This window comes from Vipera berus (assembly GCF_964194415.1).
Source record: "Vipera berus genome assembly, chromosome: 16".
In the NCBI taxonomy this organism is placed as follows: domain Eukaryota; kingdom Metazoa; phylum Chordata; class Lepidosauria; order Squamata; family Viperidae; genus Vipera; species Vipera berus.
In genome coordinates this window covers 5647494-5668603 of record NC_138219.1, presented here as the reverse complement: position 1 = coordinate 5668603, position 21110 = coordinate 5647494, and the positions used below count along the sequence as shown (strand labels likewise).

Below are 21110 nucleotides of genomic sequence, written 5' to 3'. Positions count from 1 at the left end.
ATTTCTGAGCTCTCGGATTATTCGTTGTTCCCAGGACAGGTGAGAGCTTCAACCAGGGTTTCTCAAGCTTTTAAGATGTTTGGACTTCCAACTCCCAGAATTCCCTAGCCAACATAACCTGGCTGGATTTCAAGCGTGCATGGAGGCTGGGAGTTTCTGGGAGCTGAAGTCCACGCATCTCAAATCATGCTGGCTGGGGAATTCTGGGAATGGAAGTCCACCCATCTCAAAAGCATGCTGGCTGGGGAATTCTGGGAGCTGAAGTCCACCCATCTCAAATCATGGTGGATGGGGGATTCTGGGAGTTGAAGTCCATTCATCTTAAAGCATGCTGGTTTAAGGAGGTTTCTGGGAGTTATAATTTTTTCCCCCCATTTTTTAATTTCCTAGGTCGTGGTCATGGAAGGAATGAACAGCAGCGGCAACAAGCTGATTGCTTCCAAACTCTATGAGGTGATTAAAAAACACACTGAGCTTCACTGCCACGCCACGCCACGCTCCTCGAAGTGGATCTACATATTAATTTACAAGTTGTAGTTGTGTCATGATCCACTTTGCAACCGGAATTGCAGGCTCAATTACGGTCGTGAAGGGAGGACTACTTGTACATGATTTCTGTTCTAATGTCTGGAGGTTTTTGCGGCCTTTTTCCCCCCCCCGGACAAAAGACTGACCTTGAGCTTGTTTATTTCCTAAGCCAGAATGACAAACTGCAAGCCAGCAATTGAATGTATTCGATCTCTCGGCAAATAAATAAATGTAAAAAATAATTTTTCTCTCTCCAGGGGGTGCCCCTTCCTTTCCAGAAGCCAGCAGAAGCAGCCATAGGTATGGTGCCTTTTTGCCAACTTGGTTCAGCCAGGATGTGACCTTAAATGCAATTCTGGCTTATTGCTGGATTTGTCTGCCTTAAGCCACAGTTTGTTGAAACATGGCTAGTGGAGCCGTTCCCACTTGACCACCTTCACACACTATGCTGAGACAGTCCTCTGGGGCGAATATTAAGGAATTGTAAATATGGGGTTTATATTATTATAACGATGTATTAATACCATATTAATATGGTATTGTTATTAACAAGGTATTTTTATTCACTGTGTGCACTGAATTGTCCTGCACTGTTTACAGTCCTTGTATTTTTTTTAATAAAAATATCTTGTTGATAATAACATACTAATTTGGCATTAATACATTATTATACATAGTGTTATGTACTGCATATAATGTGCATGGTATAACTCCATGTAAATGTGTTATATTGCATGTAGTGTTATGTATACGACATAATATATCAATACATTTAAAAGTTGCAATTAGCATGTAGTGGTTTGCTTGTACTAACATAATTGCTATTCTATTCTTTACTCTATATTCTATTCCATTCCATTCACTCACAGGGATATTTCTCTGGGCCAGAATCTGGCTTGTTGGAAAATAAAAACTCAACAAGCTTGTAATCCTTCCAGATCCGGAACCTCGGCTGGTCTTGATTGCCTGTGGGCCCTACACCACCTCGGACAGCATCGCCTACGAGCCCATGGTGGACCTGATTGAGATAATCAATAAGGACAAGCCGGATGTTTGCATTTTGGTAATGGAGAGGCTTCTTAAATCAATGGGATGGGTTTGCTCTAGAACAGGGTTCCCCAACCCCCAGGCCATGGACCGGTACCGGGCTGCAGCATGCCAGCAACCGGTCTGCACAAACAAGCAAAGCCCCATCCGTGGATTGCAGGCAGCATACAAAACCACACACCCTCCAGTCCATGGAAAAATCTTTCTCCACAGAACTGGTCCCTGGTGCCCAAAAGGTTGGGGGCCTCTGCTCTAGAACTTTATACAGGCTGTCCTCAACTTACAGCTGCTCATTTAGTGACCATTGAAGTTACGATGGACCTCCTTGAGGCCTACTTAACACCCAGATTCAAAGTTCTGATGGTCCCCAATCTTTGGGCAATTGCAACTTTGAAGCGCTTGCAGCATCCCACAATCGTAGGACCTCACGTCGTGCCGGTTTTACTGAAAACCAGCCCTTCCAGTTTTGGGGTTCACTTAATGACTGGTGTTCACTTAAAGACCACCGTTCTCACACTTAGAACCACCACGGTCAAATGAACAAGTGCCACGAACGAGGTCCTAAAACCATGTCAGTCGCCCGTTTGGTTCATTTTACAACTTGGATAACTTAACAATGACCGTAATGGATAGGACCCATTGTGGTTCCTAATTGCAATCGCCAATCCAGGCCGGCCTCGTCAGCACTGCTTGGTGCCGTGGATGCTGGGAATTGTAGCTGAGATTTCATCACAATCCTTACTTTGGATCCATCGTATTTGGCCAGCATTTGTCATTCGCAGAAACTTCCCGCTGGGCCCTAATTCTTTTTTTTTTTCCTGCTTGCTTGATTTTTCGGAAATGGTGGCCACCGCTAATCAAGGTTTGGGATGCATTTCCCTTCTCTGTCCTCATTAACCCCGTCTTCCTTTCATTGTTTGCAGCTCGGCCCCTTTGTGGATGCGAAGCACAAGCAAGTTGAGGTGAGTAGAGAGAGGCAGGCATGAAAAGTTGGCTTGTTTTGCCCCAGTGTGAGTTCAGAAGCTGGCTTGGCAGTCCAAACCAGGACACCGGGCCGCTTAAAAAACCTTGCAGCATCTTTCAATTTTTTTTTTCCTGACCGTAACTTTTCTGTTGAAAACAATAAAATAAGACCAAAGAAACTCGGCCAAATGCTGCAGCTGCCTTAAGTAAGCAAAATCCAATATCAACTGGCTGTTTCTCTTGGCAGAGAGAAACTCAAAAAAGCAAAAAAAAAAAAAAGGCTTGTTTCCCCCCAAAATGGATGCTGTCCGGATGGGCTGCCCCCAGCTACCCAAAAGCCGATTTTTTTGTACTAAATGGGAGACGGTAGTTCCCCAAATCTGGAGAGCGTTAGATCGAGAGAAATTGACGCTGGGCAGAATGTTTGGTTCAAAACTTCCAATCAGCTTCTGAACATCCTGATTTAAACTGGGGTGGGGGTGGGGGGAGGGGAATCCCTTTAAATCAGGGCAGAGCGTCACTAAGTGAATCGGTCCGGTTGCTCCAGAAATTAACCTGGGAGAGGCCCAGTGTTAAATCTGCAAAGAAAAAAAGAAAAGTTTTTTCCCCCAAAAGCTGATAAACCAGAGAACCAGCAAATTATTGTCTATCTTGACCTTGGTGAGATTTGAACTCAAAACAGCTTCAGCCTGCGAGAAAGAGATTCTGTCCTTGATCAACCCGCCAAACGGATTTCTTTCTAGGAAGGGCAGCTGATCATGTTGTATGACGAGGTCTTCAAGAGGTGTTTGAAGACCATCATTGAAGGGACCAGGAGGTGAGAAGCCAATTCGTTCTGTCGTTTGCATTGAGGTGGCAGTTTCAAGCTGGGAATATTTTCTTGCACCTCTGCAAAAACTCTGTGTGTGTGTGTGTGTGTGTGTGTGTGTGTAAGTGGGAGATAAGGTAAAGATAAAGGTTCCCCTGCACATGCGTGCTAGTCGTTTCCGACTGTAGCTCATCTCCGTTTCAAAGCCGAAGAGCCAGCGCTTGTCCGAGGACGTCTCCGTGGTCACGTGGCCAGCATGACTAGACGCCAAAGGCGCACGGAACGCTGTTACCTTCCCACCATAGTGGTCCCTATTTTTCTACTTGCATTTTTATGTGCTTTCGAACTGCTAGGTTGGCAGAAGCTGGGACGCGTAACAGGCGCTCACTCTGCTACGCGGCACTCGGGATTCGACCCGCCAAACTGCCGACCTTCCGATCGACAAGCTCAGCGTCCTAACCCACTGAGCCACCGCGTCCCAAGTGGGAGATAGAATGGGCCAAAAAAAATTAAGAAAAATTGGTGGGATCCTTGGTGCTCTCTGAGCTGGGTGGCTTTCCTGCAGACGTTTCGTGACCCAACTAGGTAACTTCGTCAGTGCTAGAAGGAAGGGGGGGGTTATGGAGGAGAAGCGGGAGAGGAAGAGAACTACCTGCATTCCCAGTTCTCACAACCGTGTGTCTCTGCTTGATCCCCCACAGTGCCGGCTCCCACATTGTGTTTGTGCCTTCCTTGAGAGACGTGCACCATGTGTGCATTTATCCCCAGCCACCGTTTGTCTACGAACTCGCCAAAGAGGACCGACAGGTAAATTTCTCCGCCTTTCACAGAAACGTCACCTTCACAAGCTTGTCGCAGGCAGTCCTCGACTTACGACCACAACACAGCCCAAAATTTTTCTTGCTAAGCGAGACATGTGTTCAGTGACTTTTTGCCCCATTTTACCACTTTCCTTGCCACAGTCGTTAAGTGGATCACTGCGGCTCTTAACGTTAGTCACGCTCCTTGTTCAGTGAACCCGGCTTTCCCCCCCACTGACGCTGCTTGCCGGAAGGTCACAAAAGGGGACCCTGCGACCGTCATAAATGTGAATCAGTTGCCCAGCGTCTGAATTGGGATCACGTAGCCCCGGGGATGCTGCAATGGCCGCTAAATGTGAAAAATGATCCTCGGTCCCTGTATGCGGTGCCGTTGTAACTTTGAACGGTCACTGAATGAATTGTTGTAAGTCGAGGACGACAGTTCAAACACTGGACAAACTGACTCGTATTTACGACGGTCGCAGCGTCCCGGGTTCACGTGATCCCCTTTTGCGGCCTTCTGACAAGCAAAGTCAATGGGGGAAGCCGGTTTCACTTAACAACCGTGTAACTAACTTCATATCTGCAGCGATCCACTTAACAACCTAGGGCATGGAAGGTCCTAAAGTGGGGCAAAACTCACTCAGCAACAGAAATTTTACGCTCCACTGCGGTCGTGAGTTGAGGACCACCTGGATGCAACGTAGAGCTTTTTAGTTTTTCTGTAAACGTTGATTTCGATTGGGCTAAATTCTGAAAGGAAACATTGGATCTGCAAGAAAACCGGCAGGCTCAGAGACCCCCAAGGACCCCCACAATTTAAACCCGGTGGGTAGATCCAGGATGCTGTCTCTCCTTTGCCTTCCTATTTCTTTTCTAAGCATAAGAAGTATTTCAAGCCCCTTTTTCGCAAACATTGAACGTAGCAGTCAGCCAAGCATCCTCCGTAAATCTGATGCTTTGCAAAGGATTTGAAGCCGAAATATCTGCCTTGGCTGGAGGGCTGATTTATTTATTTTATTTATTTATTTATTTATTTTAATTCCATTTATATCCCGCCCTTCTCCGAAGACTCAGGGCGGCTTACAAGCTTAGCAGTAGCCTTCATTCTATTTGATTTGATTGTTTTTCTTCCAATTCGTTTGATAAGAAAAGATTTCATTCAGACCAGGCCGAAATCTGCATTTATTTTAAAGGCAAAATGTTGGGATTGCCGCTTTTGGCTTCCCCCCCCCCCCCCCTCTCAGATGGAAGTTCCAGGTATTCCCAATAGGGGCTGCGTAACCCCAGGGAGTTCCAAGATGGTTCAGCCACCAGCAGGGGGCGACAGTGGTTACCTTTTGGCTTTGAATTGCAAAAATTTGGTGTTTTCCCCCCCCCCCCCCCCCGCCAATAAAATACTAGGAATTTCCTGTACATCGGATGAGAAATTGAAGTTGTTTTTCCAGGAAAAACCAAGACAGCAGAGTGACTAAGGCCTTAGTGTGCAAAGTGTCACTTTTGGGAAGGGAGGAAATTATTGCGATTATTTTTTTTCACACACACACACCCCCCCGTCAAGCTTAAGAAATCTTACGTCGTCCGCCTCCAGGCTTGGTGGGAAGAGTTTATTCCCCTCTGCTTGCTTTGCTGTCCCTTTTATCCTACATTTTGATCCTGGGTGGACATTTACACACAACCTTTTCTTTTTGCAAAAAGGCCCAGGAGGTTTTTTTCCCCCATGTGTGTGTATGTGTCTATGTGTGTGTGACTTCACTCATCCACTCAGCTGAAACAGGACACAACAAGGATGGATTCTATGGAAACTTGTTGAAAGGGGAAATTGGCAACTTTCATTCTCTTTTATTGTGTTAAATCAGCACTTCTCAACCACGGGGACTTCAACTCCCAGAATTCCCCAGCCAGAATTCTGGGAGTTGAAGTTCCCGCCTCTTCAAATTGCCAAGGTTGAGAAAAGACTGTATTAAATCTTCTTTTCAAAAAAGGCAGACAGGGAAGTGGATGTGTAATCACAAACACACAAACACACCCATCCTTTTCTCACAACAGGCAAGCCGAACAGCAGGAAGATCAAACTTTCTCAAACCTCCTGTGCAGCCTTGGCTCTGTGTGTGTGTGTGTGTGTGTGTGTGTGTGTGTGTGTGTGTGTGTGTGTGTGTTTATTTTGCTGGGGCAACGCCCTAGGGAAATAAATCCCTAAATATTAATTACTCAAGCGGTGAAATTCCCCAGCAGAATTAACACACGTCCTGTGCCCGTTTAATGAAAGTAGGTCTGTGTGTGTGTGTGTGTGTGTGCGCGCGCGCGCGCGTGCGTGCCATTAAGATGGTTTGGGACTCCATTTCCCAGAATTCCATGCTAGCTGAGGAATCCTGGGAGTTGCGGTTCCAGCCCTTTGGAAGAATGTTGGCTTGGGGAAAGCCATCGTCAGAGTCAATCCGGGTTTAAAAAAACTAACATAGATCCCTAGGTCTTTTTCATTTCCATTTTTTTGGGGGGAAAAACAGAGTCCTCAACTTACAACCGTTCATTTAGGGATTTCTTTGCACTGAAAAAAGTGATTTATGACTGTTTTCTTAAACCGTTGCAGCATCATCCCCAGGGTCATGAGATCCAAATTCAGGTGCTTGGCAACTGACTCATATTTACGACCGTCGCAGCATCCCGGGTTCCCCTTTTGCGTTGGGGGGGGGGAAAGCCAGATTCCCTTTGCGACCGTGTGACTAATTTATCTGCTGGAGTGATTCACTTAACAACTGGGGCAATAAAGGTTGTAAACTGGGGCGAAACTCGCTTGACCTTTAGCGACGGAAATTTGGGGTGCAGTTGTCGTAAGCTGAGGACTAGCTGAGTGGCTTTTAAATAGGAGAAAAGGGGCTTACGTGAAGCTCTCCGCCTCTGCCGGTTTCATTTCCCATCTACGCAATAAAAATAAATTTTTATCTATCTAGGGGGGGTTTAATAGCTTTCTTAGTTATTCTGGCGACTGCAATTTTTAAAAAGTTATTTTTTTTTTTGCGCCCCCCCCCCTCTTCCCCAAACTCCAGAGAGTGCTCTTCGTCTCCGATCCCTGCACCTTAGAGATCGACGGGGTGATTTTCGGCTTAACGTCGGTGGATTTCCTCTTACACATAGGAGCGGAAGAAATCAGCCGGTACGTTCCCTTTTTGTGACCGTCTGACAAGCGAAGTCAATGGGGAAGCCCGGATTTGCTTAACCACCGTGTGACTAAGTTAACAAGTCCGGGGAATTCAGTTAACAACAAAAGTTATTTTTTTAAAAAAAAAAGTCACAAAACTTAGCAACAGATATTTTGGGCTGAATTGCGGTGCTAAGTTGAGGACTCCCTGTATAACGTGATGGGCGAAAGATTGCAGTTTGGAAAAGAAGCCGGCTAACACTCACACACACACACACACACACACACACACACACACCATGGGGGGGAAGGATGTCTGAGTGATTCAGGAGTGAGTGTCAACGCTTTGTGTCGATGGAGAGCCTTGCGCAATCCTGGTTGCCTAAGCCGAAAAACACCTCTGCGGGTCTGCCACCGCGTGTGAGAGACAAATGCCGCCACTCGCACAGATGGATGAGCTGGGATCAGGGGTGACTCACAAACGGCTCACGACAACAGGAGGAAGAGAAACAAACTTGGAATGGGTGTCATTGGTGGCTGCCCCAGAAAGTCAGAGAGTTTGCATGATTTCCAGAAAGAGCTCTCTGCGCTTTACAGTTAGTCCTCGACTTAATGACTGCAATTAGGACCAGAAGGTCCGTTGCTAAGCAGGGCAGTGGTTACGTTAAGTTAGGTTAAGTTAACTCTGTTATTCTAGTCTAGTCTAGTCCATTCCATTTTCTATATTCTATTCTGTTTTCTATTCTATTCTTCTTATTTCTACTCTATTCTATCCTATCCCATCCCATCACATATTTTCTTATTCTATTCTATTCTATTCTATTCTATTCTATTCTATTCTATTCTATTCTATTCTATTCTATTCTATTCTATTCTATTCTATTCTATATTATATTCCATTTTCTATTCTATTCTGTTTTCTATATTCTATTCTATTCTATTTTATATTCTATTCTATATTATATTCCGTTTTCTATTCTATTCTGTTTTCTATTCTATTCTATATTATATTCCGTTTTCTATTCTATTGTTTTCTATTCTATTCTGTTTTCTATTCTATTCTATATTATATTCCGTTTTCTATTCTATTGTTTTCTATATTCTATTCTATTCTATTCTATTCTATTCTATTCTATTCTATTCTATTCTATTCTATTATATTCCATTTTATATTCTATTCCGTTTTCTATTCTATTCTGTTTTCTATTCTATTCTATATTATATTCCGTTTTCTATTCTATTGTTTTCTATATTCTATTCTATTCTATTCTATTCTATTCTATTCTATTCTATTCTATTCTATTCTATTCTATTCTATTCTATATTATATTCCATTTTATATTCTATTCCGTTTTCTATTCTATTCTGTTTTCTATTCTATTCTATATTATATTCCGTTTTCTACTTTATTCTGTTTTCTATTCTATTCTGTTTTCTTCTATTCTATTCTATTCTATTCTATTCTATTCTATTCTCTTCTATTATGATACAATACAGCTTTTGCTTAAGGACTAGAATTTTGTGAGGCTTTTTTTTTAAAGGAGGTGAACCCTTTCATCCAGAGTGAATGTGATAAGTTTTTTTTTAAATACTCCGATTAGCCATGACTAAGCCGTGGGTGTCTGCAAGTAAATGTGGTGACTAACGTATGAGGGGGGTTGCAAAACAGAAAAAGGTGACTACATTTTTATGATCTCACAGACAAGATAGGTATCTGTTACTGACCAGCAGGACTGCATTACAGACAGACACAAAAGCATTTCCCCCCCCCCCTTATTTTCCCTGAGGTTTTGGGTGGGGGATGTCGGCTAGTTTGAATGAGGTGTTAATCATAAGGATTCAGGGCTTAAATGGACCATCACAGAGCAAAGAACAGAATAACAAGAGTTGGAAGGGACCTTGGAGGTCTTCTAGTCCAACCCCTTGCTTGAGTAGCAAAAATCAATGGAGGAAAGAAAAGTCAATGGATAACATCACAGGTTTGTTTAGAGACAAGTTTAATCTTCCTTTTGATAAAAAAAAAGTTCTGTAATAAGCCATCAGCTTAATCCCCTCCTACGTTTTTATCCTCAAAACAATCCTGTAAGGTAGGCCAACCCAGAAGTCTCTTTGATGATCAAACTCTCTTGATTTTTTTTCTACCTTTCATGCTCTGGTTTCCCTCCCCCCCCTTCTCAGATCTTCAAGTCTTCAGGACCGTTTTTCTCGAATTCTCAAACACATCCTGACTCAGCGGAGGTAAGCCTCAGGACCGCTTCCGAACACGGCTTGCGTTTTCTTCCCACCCTGCCACAAATACACAAAAAAACCAGACCCAATCAAAATGCAATTGGTGTCCATCCTGGGCCAAGGGGAGGATTGGGATGGAAAGTGAGGCTTTCTTCATTTTCCAACAATGTACGGGACAAAGGGGGATTCTAGTTCTCATGAAGAGGTCACTGGCTAATTATATATATATGTGTGTGTGTATATATATATATATATATATATATATATATATATATATATATATATATATATATATATATATATATATATATATCTATATCAGTGGGTTAGGACGCTGAGCTTGTCGATCAGAAGGTCGGCAGTTTGGCGGGTCGAATCCCGTAGCAGAGTGAGCGCCTGTTACTCGTCCCAGCTTCTGCCAACCTAGCAGTTCGAAAGCACGTAAAAATGCAAGTAGAAAAATAGGGACCACTCCGGTGGGAAGGTAACAGCGTTCCGTGCGCCTTTGGTGTCTAGTCATGCCGGCCACATGACCACGGAGGCGTCCTCGGACAAGCGCTGGCTCTTCGGCTTTGAAACGGAGATGAGCACCGGCCCCTAGAGTCGGCATGTGCGGGGGAACCTGGTCCTGTCATTTCGAACGGGTTCCAGCGGGCGGGCAAACCGGAGCCCAGCGGGCACGCCTGATGCCAGCTGGCCTCGCGTCCAGCAGCCGAGGGCCGCGGCTGCTGCTCCTCCTCGGGGGAAACGTGCCGCCGGCCGGCCCTGGGAACACCGGCCCTTTTTTTGGCCCTGGGGGTTGAGATGCCAACCCTCCCAGGAGGGGACCCTGGAATTAGCAGCAGCCTTGCCAAAACCCCAGCTTGGCATCGAGGGGAAGAAGCAGCAGCTGCTGGGCGAGGCCTGGAATGGCAGCCAAAGGTTGGGCAAAGCATTTGGGGGTAACTCGATCTCTTCTCCTCTCTTCCTCCCCCCCCCCTTAAATTCTGAACAGCTACTATCCTCTCTACCCGCCCCACGAGGACATGAGTGTGGATTACGAGCGTTTCTACCCACACGCCTCTCTGCCCGTCATGCCGGACCTCTTGATCGCCCCCTCCGAACTGAAATACTTCATTAAGGTGGGGAGAAATCAGCTATGAGCTGAGCTGGCGGGGGGGGGGGGGAGAGAGAAATTAGGAGGGCAGCCCCACCCTTGGAGCCTGCATGCATGGATACCTAAGGCATTGGGCCTGGCTCCTAAAAATAACCTAAGATTCCAGTCCTCATGATTTTTGTTGGAGGAAGGACTTGGATAGCAAGCCCCGAGGGCGACGGGTTTGTCTGATGCCATGTTAGAGGTGGTGGTACGTGGGGTGGGGAAGGTAAGGGGGAACGGGGGGGGGCTCTGGGCAGAGAAAAATCTCCCAGCATTCCTCGCAGGATCAAACGTTGGAACTCTGCGCGTGCAAAATAGGTGCCGTGCCGAGCGGGAAACGAAGGCATCTCTTAAGCCCTTGCTGTGGCATTGAGCTTCCAGGTTCAGAGGCTGTCTATCTTAAAAAAACCAAAGGGCCGGCCAGTTTTGGGAAGGGGTGGATGGGGTACTTGTAGTCCTCGAACCTACGACCACAAAAATTGGGATCAGGATTTCTGTAACAGAGTAAGGGGATTGTTCATGGAGTCTCACCCTATTTACGACTCTTTTTCCCCAGGGTGGTTAAGCGATTCGATGCAGTTCATGTGTGACTCGTTTAACAACCACCTTGGTCAGCAGGAGAAATTCTATTCCTAATTGTCATAACTCGAGGACTGTCCCTATGACCTATTCAGCAAACTTCAGTCGATATAACAGAGGCTTCGGGTAATCCTTAAACCCCAAACATCCCATTCGTGAACGTGCAATTGAGTTTTCTATGCCCAGAAAATTACTATGAAAGTTACTATTAATATGAATGGCAGGTAGTCTTTGACTTACGACCAAAATCTGGCTTCCCCATTGATTTTGCGGGTCAGATGGTGACCCTGGGATACTGCGACCGTCGTAAATACGAGTCAGCTGCCAAGCGTCTGAATTTTCATCCCAGGATTGCTGCAACGGTGTGAAAAATGGTCATAATCCCCTTTTTCCCAGTGCCGTTGTAACTTTTGAATGGTCCCTAAAAAGTGGTCGTAAGTCCGAGATTCTCAGATAACAGGACCAGGTTCAGCTAAAATGGAGTTTGGGTGATCTGATCCGAGCCACGTTCCTACAAGCAATCTCAGTTTAAAACCTCTTTTTGTTTAGGACATCTTGGGGTGCGTCTGCATTAACCCCAGCCGGCTGACGAAAGGACACGTGGGGGGCAGCTATGCGCAGCTGTGGGTCCAGCCACAGGTCCATGGGAACCAGCGGAAGGGCCCGTGCGTCGCTGCGCAAGTGATTAAGATCTAACCAGGTTCCGCCAACACCTGAAGTTGGGCAAAAGACAAGAGGACTTCAGAGACTCGTGTTTGTTTTTTTCCCAGCAGTGTGCAGATCCCAAAGTCTGGGCGACTCAAACATCTGGATAGCATCTCCTGAAGTTTCTTGACGTTTGCTTTCTGATTATCTGTAGCTGGATGATACCTCCATCGTTCTCCTGGATATATTATCCAGGATATATTATCCAGGCCTGTTTCTGATATCAAGACATATAAATTTATGAATTTATTGATCTGGGTTAGCTTCAAATCCTGTTTCTCAGCCAGCCCTGTGAAAACCCAGATTGCCCCACCAATGAATTTTTTTAGCAGATGTGCGATGGATTCAGGGACGTTTTATCAAAATGTGCATGGCATGCAAAGCTTGCCTGGTTTTGATCTGGCCTAACCTTGCTGATTTTTTTGCCCCTCCGACATTTTATATTTTCAATTTTTTTTTTGGAGCACGGCCCGGTAATAATAATAATAATAATAATAATAATAATAATAATAATAATAATAATAATTTGTTTTTTTTATTTTAATTCTATTTATATCCCACCCTTCTCCGAAGACTCAGGGCGGCTTACAAGCTTAGCAGTAGCCTTCATTCTATGTATATGCCTGCTTATTAGGGCTTTCACACACACCCCCAAGCGGCATTATTACAAAGTCAGCTTAATTGCCCCCAACAATCTGGGTCCTCATTTTACCTGCCTCGGAAGGATGGAAGGCTGAGTCAACCTTGAGCCTGGTGGGACTCGAACCTGCACTAATTGCAGGCAGCTGGTGTTACTTAAGGAGGCATTAGCCCACTGCTCCACCAAGGCTCTATTGCAATAATAATAATAATAATAATAATAATAATAAAGTTGGAAGGGACCTTGGAGGTCATCTAGTCCAACCCCCTGCTCATCTTAATAGGGATCAGATCGAAGGCTCCGATGTTCAGCGAGTTTTTTGTGTTTTTTTTTTTTGTTTTTAATTTTCGACCGGGAAGAGTCCACACAACGAAAGTTTACTAGAAGCAATTAAAAAGGCGCCTTGGCGTCATAGACGCGGCTTTGGAAACTTGGTGAGAAGTCTTAAATTTTATTTCCTTCCCCGTCATGAATAAATTCGCTCCCTTTGGCAACCGGCGAGCGCCAGTCCTTGCGTTGCGTTTTGCGGCGGTGGGCAAGGCGGCGTCAAAGGTTGGGCAAAGACATTTTTTTTTAGGTCGGGGTAGAAAATGAGATTTTTCTCTCCTTGACACAGGTAGTTCTCGACTTACAGCTCCAGTAAGAGTCCCAATTCTTTCACTGCTAAGCCAAGAGATTGTTGAGTGCCCCGTTTTGTGACCTTTTCCCACCAGGGCTGTTCGGGATTAAGCGAATGATGCGATCGTTAAGCAAAAGAGGGAAAGAGAAGGGAAAAGAGGCGGAAGGAATGAAAGGAAAGGAGGATGGACGCAAGGGAGAATGGAGGGAGGGAAAGAGAAGGAAAAACGCCCAGAGGAAAAAAGAAGGAAGGGAAGGGGCAGGGGCGGAGAAAGAAAAAGGGAAAGACGCGGAGAAAGAAAAATGAAGGGGAAGAGGGAAAGCAGGAGAGGAAAAGAAGAAAGGAAAAGATGCAGAAAGAGAAGGAAAAGAGAGGGAAGGAAGGAAAGAGCGCAGAGAACAAAAAGGGAAGAAAGGAAGGGTGGGAACAGGAAGACGGTTCTGCGCCCGTTTCTGACACTTCCAAGCCAAGGCCCCCATTTCCTTGGCTAGGGCTCCTTACGCCCGATCCTCTGACCTTGCCTTCCCCAGGCTTCCGGGCACGGGTGCGAAAGCTGCGTCCTCCCAACATCTGCGCAGAGCAGTTGCCTTCCGTGGCGCTGCCTCACCTGGAGGAGCTTCCCCCTCCCCTTTCTGTCCTCCTCTCTGCTCTCTGCTCTCTTCCTTTCTTTTCTCTTTCTCTTCTCTTTGTTCTCTCTTCACTCCCTCTCTCCTCTTCTCTCTTCACTCCCTCCTCTCCTCTCCTCCTTTCTCTTCTTTCTTTTTCCTCTCCTTTCCCTCTCTCTCTTCTCTCTTCTTTTTTCTCTCTTCACTCCCTCTCTCCTCTCTCTCTTCACCCTCCTCTCCTCCTTTCTCTTCTCTTTTTCCTCTCTCCTTTGTCTCTCTCTTCTCTTTCTTTCTTTTTTCTCTCTTCACTCCCTCCTCTCCTGTCTTCTCTTTCTTTTTCCTCTCCTTTCTCTCTCTCTCTTCTCTCTTCTCCTTCTCTCTTCTTTCTTTTTTCTCTCTTCACTCCCTGTCCTCTTCTCTCTTCACTCCCTCCTCTCTCTCTCCTCTCCTCCTTTCTCTTCTCTTTTTCCTCTCTCCTTTCTCTCTTCTCTTTCTCTTCCCTTTCTTTTTTCTCTCTTCACTCCCTCCTCTCCTCTCCTCCTTTCTCTTCTTTCTTTTTCTTTTTCCTCTCTCCTTTCCCTCTCTCTCTTCTCTTTTTTCTCTCTTCACTCCCTCTCTCCTCTCTCTCTTCACCCTCCTCTCCTTTCTCTCCTCTTTCTTTTTCCTCTCTCTTTTCCCTCTCTCCTCTCTTCTCTTTCTCTCTTCATTCCCTCCTCTCTCTCTCTCCTCTCCTCCTTTCTCTTCTCTTTCTTTTTCCTCTCCTTTCTCTTCTCTCCTTTCTTTTTTCTCTCTTCACTCCCTCCTCTCTCTTCTTTCTCTTTCTCCTCTCTCCTCTTTTTCTCTCTCTCTCTCCTCTCTCTCTCTCTCCTTCTCTCTCCTTTCTCTCCCTCCCTCAAATTCCTTTCGGCCGGAGTCATCTTTCCTTCTCCAGCCCAAGACGGCTTTACGGGGTGAATTTATTTACGATTGCCAAACGCCACTTGAGGCCGGAGCGCAGCCAACCTCTGGCAAAACAGCTGCGTTCCCGCCGGGCCTCAAGCTCTAACGTGGCTTGGATAGATTCGGATCTTGCTCTCCCTTTCGTGCAAACGGCCCGTGCAGACAGTCCTCAGCTTACAGCAGTTCATTTAGCGACCGTTCAAAGTTGCGACGGCACTGGGAAAAAAGCCACGTTTGACCATTTTTCCATACTTCACGCCCGTGGCAGGCTCCCCATGGCCACGCGATCAAAGTTCAGGCGCTTGGCAGCTGACACATACTTACGACCATCGCAGCGACCCGCGGGGGGTGGGGGGGTGGGTCACGTGATCCCCTTTGGGGACTTTCTGACAAGCCAAGTCAATGGGGAAGCCGGATTCGCTTAACAACCGTGTTGCTAACCGAACAACTGCAGCGATTCACTTCACAAAGGTGGCTAAGAGAAGTCGTAGACTGGGGCAGAGCTCACTTAACAAATCTCTCACTCAGCGACCTAAATTTTGGGCTCGGTTGTGGTCGTAAGCCGAGGACTAGCAGTATTTAGAAGGCTGGGCCCAACCTAGGAGAAATCTGGGACACAAAAACAGTTGCTGGCTGGCCTTGACTTTCCGTGCTGCTAGTCCTCAAGTTATGAGCGCAACTGAGAGTCGAATTTCAATTGCTAAGTCTGGAGACACCCCCCCCCCCCGATCTCCTCTTCTGCTCTCAAGCAAGGGGGTGGACTAGAAGACCTCCAAGGTCCCTTCCAACCCTGTTCTATGTTTTCCCGGTTAACTGACCCCTCCGTGTATCTAGAAAATGGAATTTCCAGTCCCAAATCTGGGTGTGAAGTTTCCCCCCGCCCCCCCTGATAATACCCAGGAAAACAGGAGATGAATGGGGGGGGGACTTATTCATTTCCTTTGTTTCTCCTGATCTAATTTGCAAGATTTCTGGATTGATTATTTTCCCTCCAGTGAGCGCATGGCTCTTTCCTCCAGTGACGCAGGGACCCTTGGCAAATGCTTTCTCTCCAGCCCAGAAAATGCACTGTTTTTCCTGCTGCAAATGCCAAAATCTTGAAGTCATATCGGGGAGAGAGACACGTCAGAAGTCAGCCGGCCTTAATCTGCAGGGCGAAGGTCAGCCCAGCCTGAATATTTCTTCCCCCTCACCCTCCCAAAAAAAAAAAAAAAAAAAAGCTCAGCCCAGCCCACCCGGGACTCATCCTGGCCGAAGAGGAAATCAAAAAGCATCTTTTTCCTTGCCAAGGTTTTCCCGTGAAATGGCATTTCTGCAGAAAGACGGTGAGTGCAGGAAATGTGTTTTTGCTTAAAGGCTCCGTGTGTGTGTGTGTGTGTGTGTGTGCATTAGTGTGTGTACAGAGGTTAAAAAAAAAAGTTCTCGACTTACAGCGATTCGGTTACTGACCGAAGTTGCAACAAAAAAGAGACTTGGCCATCCGTTTTTCAGGCTTGCAGCATCCCCATGGATCACATGGATCAAAATTCCGGCGCTTGGCAACTGACTTATAAATATGACGGTCACACGTGATCCCCTTTTGCGACTTCCTGACAAGGAATAATAATAATAATAATTAATAATAACAACAACAACATAGAAATGGGACCTTAGAGGTCATCTAGTCCAACCCCCTGCTCAGGCAGGGAACCCTAGACCATTTCAGGCAAACGGCTGTCCAGTCTCTTCTTTAAAAAGTCGAGGGGGAAGCCAAATTCCACGCTTGACAACCACGTTACTAACAGCAACTGCAGCAATTCCCTTTTAGCAACCATGGTGAAAAAGGTCGTAAAACGGGCCAAAACTCACTTAGCAACGGAAATTTTGGACTCTCAATGTGGTTGTACGTTGGGGACTACTTGCAATCTGGAAGCAACTAGCCGCGCCAGGGACGTGTTTTCAGCTGCTTCCCAGCGTAGTCCACAGCTGGCTGGGCGATCTCCTGGTGGTCTCCTTTCCGCACCTTGAAATTCCGTCCTAGAAGGAAACCACCTTATCGCCAGGGTCATCTGCTAGCCTGGAATATGATCCAAGGGGCTTTTGTCCATAATCCCTGCTCAAATCTTCAGTCCCCCACAATGTTTTTATTTCCTAAGAGGACCCAGCTCGGACTTTTTAGCGTTCTCTCTTAGTTTTTAAAAAGCTTCCTCTAATTTTCTTAGTTTGCTCCTCTCCAGCCCGTCAGATAATCTGCAAAATCTAGAATTTGGACGGCATTCAAAGGAAGATTATTTTCTCCCTCCCTCTCTCTCTCTCTCTCTCTCTCTCTCTCTCTCTCTCTCTCTCTCTCTCTCTCTCTCTCTCTCTCTCTCTCTCTCTCTCTCTCACACACACACACACACACACACAAAACAGCTTCTGCAAATATATCACTTAATCTGACACGCTCAAAGACAGATAAGGAAAGCTCTCTGACGCAGCTCTGCAGGCTGTGGGCCAACACACATTCCCAAAATTTATGCCGCAGAAATTCATCTGAACGACGATGGGGGGAAAAGGGTCAGTGAAATTTGGGAGAAAGACCGGAATAGCTGCAAGAGAGGGGGTAATTTTGCAGAAAACCTTAACCGGAAGTGAATGCTTGCAAAATTCTCGTGGCCTTGCAGTTCTGCAGGGAGGGGGGAGGGGGGATTAAATGACTCAAACGTGTGTGTGTGTGTGTGTGTGTGTGTGTGTGTGTGTGTGTGTGTGAAAAAGCCCTGCTGTTCCTTAGATGGCTCTGCCCCCCTCCTCCCCCACCCTTCAATCCGAATTCTTTCTGGTGCTGCTGTTAAATAAATCAGCAGCCAGGCTGGGCCCTGTCAAGGCTTAAATCTGTGCGGTCCTTGGAGATCCTCCAGCATCCCTCAGGAATGAGGCAGAAAACCAGAAGCCTCTTTTGCAAAGGAAGGAAACGGTTTGGGGGAAAAAAGACCCAACAAAACAGATTTGGGGCTCAAGATGAATACCAAGTGCCGGTAGTCCTCAGCTTACGACCACAGCACAGATCAGAATTTTCATTGCTGAGGAAGGCGGTGTTGACTTGTGTCCAATTTTACAACTTGTTTTGCAACAACGGTTAAGCGATCGCTGCATCTGTTAGCCGAATCGCCTGGTCTTTAAGCGAATCCGCTTTATTCCCCGTCAGAAGCTGGCTAGGAAAGTCACAAACGGTGATCCCAGGACACGGCAACTATCACAAACGCACACTGGTTGCCAAGCGCCTGGATTTTGTGCACGCGATTGTGGGTCTGCTCGACACTCCTGAGCACGAAGACCAGTCCAAGGTTAAGTTTTTTCCCATACAGGTAGTCCTTAAGTTACGACCACAATTGAGTCCAAAATATATGTCGCTAAGTGAGACATTTAAGTGAGTTTTGCCCCGTTTTTACGACCTCCCTTTCCGCAGCTCATACGCGAATCATTGCACTTATTAAGCTAATAACAGGGTTGCTAAGTGACTTTGCTTGTCAGAAGGTCGCAAAAAGGGATCACGTGACCCCAGGATGCTGCGACCGTCATAAATACGAGTCAGTTGCCAAGCGTCTGAATTTGGATCAGGTGACCATGGGGATCGTAAGCGAAAAACGGTCATAACCCACTTTTTCCAGTGCCGTTGTAACTTCAGACAGTCCCTAAATGAACTGTTGTAAATCGAGGACTACCTATAAGGTTGTAACTGGGAAGAGTTGGCAAACAGGTGGCCGTAACTTGAGGACTACCTGCGTGCAATCTTTCCAGCGCTCATCGCTTGCTTTGACCTCTTAGCCGGGATACAGTTAGTAAGTTCAGAAGTCTAATTATCCTCAGGAGGCAGAGTGCATTTTAGTTGTGAACTCAACAACTGTTGCTATGGGAAAGAAAAATATTGAAATACTAAAAGTGCCGGGTCGAAAAGGGGAAGAACAGGGAGGGGGGAAGATCAGCCACGGGACACGGATGTTTGGCCACGAACTGCAGCTTCCCCAGATATATTGACTTTCTCTGAATTGGGAATGAATGTTTCGGAAAGTTGGCAGCACTATAAAGAGAGATTTTCAACTTAGCAACTTCAAAGTAGGTGGACTTCAACTCCCAGAATTCCCAGCTTGGACGTTGAAGTCCATAAAGCATGCTGTCTGGGGTATTCTGGGAGTTGGAAGTCCGCCCATCTTAAAGCAGGCTATCTGGGGTATTCTGGGAGTGGAAGCCCACCCCTCTTAAAGCAGGCTGGCTGGGGGATTCTGGGAGTTGACGTCCGCCCGTCTTAAAGCATGCTGGCTGGGGTATTCTGGGAGTTGAAGTCCACCCGTCTTAAAGCATGCTGGCTGGGGGATTCTGGGAGTTGAAGTCCACCCCTCTTAAAGCATGCTGGCTGGGGAATCCTGGGAGTTGAAGTCCACCAGACTGAAAGTTGCTGAGGCTGGGAAACCCCACTTTAAACTTTGCTTTATGATGCCAGAAATTCAGATTGGTTTTTTGTCCGGAGTGGTGGTGGGGGAAATGTCCTTTGCATGATGCAAAATTTACAGACCCATTTTCAGGACAGAGAAATCGAAAGTGCCAATCTTTCAGCAGCTGCCAAGGATGAATTCAATGCAAGATTTTGCAACATGGGGGATTTTCAACAAATTCTCCTCTCCCACGTGCTTTAGAGACTATAAGAACTTCCCTGATTCACTCCCCGTCTTGCAGCCTGTAATTTGAAAAAAAAATCCCCTTTATTTAGGTAAATGGGTGGGAAAATGGTAAAGGCAAAGGGCTGCCTTCAGCAGAATCAATTCCTTCCCCCCCCCTCCTGAAAAAGCTGAATTTAATTTCAGCCTGGCCATCTTGCAAGGTGGCTCAGAACCCATTCTTACAACAATTTCATTTAGTTCAAAGTTACAACAGCATGGAAAAAAGGGACTTACGGCCGTTTTTCACCCGGCAGCCTATCCAAGGTCACCTGATCAAAATCTGGACAATGAGCAACTGACTCGTATTTACGATGGGCCGCAGTGTCCTTGGGGTCGCGTGATCCCCTTTTGCGGCCTTCTGACAAGTCAAGTCAGATTGGGGAAGCCAGATTCACTTTTCGCAACAGAAATGTTGGGCTTGATTGCGGTCGTAAGTCGAGGACGGCTTGCGTGACTCCCAACACCCATACCCTCCTTGAAATCTTGACACTGTACATTTTTAGCTGATCCAGCAAAGGCATTTCCTCAAAACAGATCCTGAGTTTATTTTCCACTTGGGGTCCATAGGGATGTTACTTTTATGTATTTTCCCCCCCTAATGCAGGGGGTCTTCCAACTTGGCCCTTTTATGACTTGTGGACTTCAACTCCCAGAATTCCTCTGCCAGGCACGCGTGCCTGGCTGAGGAATTCTGGGTGTTAAAGTCCACAAGTCATAAAAGGGCCAAATTGGAAGACCCCTGCCCTAAGACTTCCAAAGTTGCAAATAGCCACATGTGGAAATGCAATTGGAGGAAAGTCTCTTCCCCTTCTCTTCCCCAAGAATTCTGCCTAGATCCCTTAATTGCCTTTTAATGATTACAACAACCCTGCAGGATCGCCCAAGCAAGAATTAAATGTTTAAGCTCTCCACGGCCACCCAAAGCGCGGCTTAAATTTGGAAATCTCTCACTTTTGAACCCGGCGTTTTATTTCTTCCCCAGCACTGAGGACTTAAATGGATAATAACAGAGTACCACTTCTCAAAAAAAAACCTTTGAACGCTTGCACAGACACCTGCAAAAAAGGAATTTAGGAGACAAACAAGCATCCGTCCTGAAACTGCACATTTTTCCGAGGGGGTGTGACTCAACCCTAAAATTCATGGAAGGGGCATTCCTTTTTTGCAAAGTGGGATTCATTTTTCAACCTGCAGAGCATTGGAAGGCCGGTGAACAGAGCTACTTTTGAGAAGCATCGCGTTCTCCTCCTGGCTTAGCCAAGAATTGAGGTCTAAGATGGAATATCAAACCGTGGTTAACCCAATTTGGTGTTTAAAGGGTGATTAGAGTAATAAATCTAAGATTTCCCTAAGTGTACATTTCACTTGAACGCTGGAACGACATGCCAGGCAACCATTTGGGATAAGGGATGGTATACGGCCTCCCGTCTTTGTGCGGGGGTGGGTGGGTGGGTGGACTAGAAGACCTCTAAGGGTCCCTCCCCGTCCTATGATCCTATGACCACCTCTTTTTTTTATTCCTTTAAAACTAAACCCTGGAAGAGAAATACCCTAGGGACCCACAAAGACAGCAGCCCTGAAAAACGATTGGAAAATTCTAGGCTGTGTCTTAACACACATCAGAGTTAAATCATAAACCATGGTTTACAGTTAACTAGGATAGGGACAGTTGGCTTTGCACCCTGTGGGAAGTGA

The 21110-nt window shown here is 46.1% G+C and overlaps 1 protein-coding gene across 1 annotated transcript in view; it reads left to right on the top strand.

Annotated features, from left to right (window-relative positions):
- POLA2 (DNA polymerase alpha 2, accessory subunit) overlaps positions 1-13066 on the top strand; it is a 19716-nt gene extending 6650 nt beyond the window's left edge. The window contains exons 8-18 of the mRNA XM_081340539.1: positions 1-39; positions 391-453; positions 786-828; positions 1467-1591; positions 2499-2537; positions 3282-3355; positions 4048-4153; positions 7194-7300; positions 9464-9523; positions 10509-10635; positions 11781-13066. The exon at positions 1-39 is cut by the window's left edge and continues 117 nt beyond it. Of these exons, the coding sequence (XP_081196665.1) occupies positions 1-39; positions 391-453; positions 786-828; positions 1467-1591; positions 2499-2537; positions 3282-3355; positions 4048-4153; positions 7194-7300; positions 9464-9523; positions 10509-10635; positions 11781-11927 (930 nt within the window). The 3' untranslated portion in view covers positions 11928-13066. The remainder of the gene's footprint in view (positions 40-390; positions 454-785; positions 829-1466; positions 1592-2498; positions 2538-3281; positions 3356-4047; positions 4154-7193; positions 7301-9463; positions 9524-10508; positions 10636-11780) is intronic.
- Positions 13067-21110: the final 8044 nt, after the last annotated feature.